This window comes from Nannospalax galili, unplaced genomic scaffold (assembly GCF_000622305.1).
Source record: "Nannospalax galili isolate Female #2095 unplaced genomic scaffold, S.galili_v1.0 scaffold57, whole genome shotgun sequence".
NCBI classification, from domain to species: Eukaryota; Metazoa; Chordata; class Mammalia; order Rodentia; family Spalacidae; genus Nannospalax; species Nannospalax galili.
In genome coordinates this window covers 408,351-409,358 of record NW_008340555.1, presented here as the reverse complement: position 1 = coordinate 409,358, position 1,008 = coordinate 408,351, and the positions used below count along the sequence as shown (strand labels likewise).

Below are 1,008 nucleotides of genomic sequence, written 5' to 3'. Positions count from 1 at the left end.
AGCGGCTATAAAATTTTTAGGTTCGCTGTTGAATTAATACAGTTATACAATATTGAACTCAGTATAAGCCCTGTAAGATGTAAAATTGAATGTTTTTAACCTTTAAAAAAAGATCTCCATTTCATTTTAAAATATACTGTTTCTTAGAGGCCACTATATTTTAATCCCTCAAGAAAGTCTCTGTGCCTTGACTCTCGATGCCTCTACTCCTTAGGTGGCAGAAAAAGTCGTGATACTGGTGACTGATGCCAACGACGAGGCACCCAGGTTCATCCAGGAGCCTTACATTGTCCTGGTTCCTGAGGTCAGTGAGGGATCACTGGGCAGGGATGGAGTGCCCACTTAGGCTCATGGCTGCCCGCTCCCCACCCCACCAGCCTGAGGTGTCCTATGACTTGCCCAGAGGACCAGAATGTCCTTGGGTGTAGAACACCTGTTCATTTCTCACTGCCACCTGGAGGCCATCATGACTGAATCCTTCCCCCACCTCTACCACCACACCTTTCTGTGGTCATGGTTATTCCAAAGGAACACCCATTTGCTGCTTTCCTTTGTGACTGTAATGCATGCTTATTGTAGAAATGTGAAATACATGTTTAAAAAGTCACTCTCAGTCCCCCCAACTTGAGACACTATTAAATTTTGGTTTATTTCCTTTTAGTACTTTTTTGTGATTATAGGGTTTTTTTCTTCTTTTTGTTTGACATAACTGTGGTTATACTAAATATATGCTTTCTGTATCCTGATTTCCACTTCATTTATAACATAAGCATTTACCTCATTGATTGTCAAGTTTTAGTAATTATCATTTTTAAAATTTTTTATTGAATTTTTGTGAGTTTAATACAATATAGAATGATTATAGGGTTTTTTTCTTATTTTTGTTTGACATAACTGTGGTTATACTAAATATATGCTTTCTGTATCCTGATTTCCACTTCATTTATAACATAAGCATTTAGCTCATTGATTGTCAAGTTTTAGTAATTATCATTTTTAAAATTTTTT

The 1,008-nt window shown here is 36.8% G+C and overlaps 1 protein-coding gene across 1 annotated transcript in view; it reads left to right on the top strand.

Moving 5' to 3' along the window:
• The window catches only part of Cdhr1 (cadherin related family member 1), a gene marked incomplete in the record, with an annotated part of 23,247 nt that overhangs the window by 4,519 nt on the left and 17,720 nt on the right, over positions 1 to 1,008 (top strand). Inside the window, 1 exon segment of the mRNA XM_008835594.2 lies at positions 215 to 304. Within this exon segment, the coding sequence (XP_008833816.1) occupies positions 215 to 304 (90 nt within the window).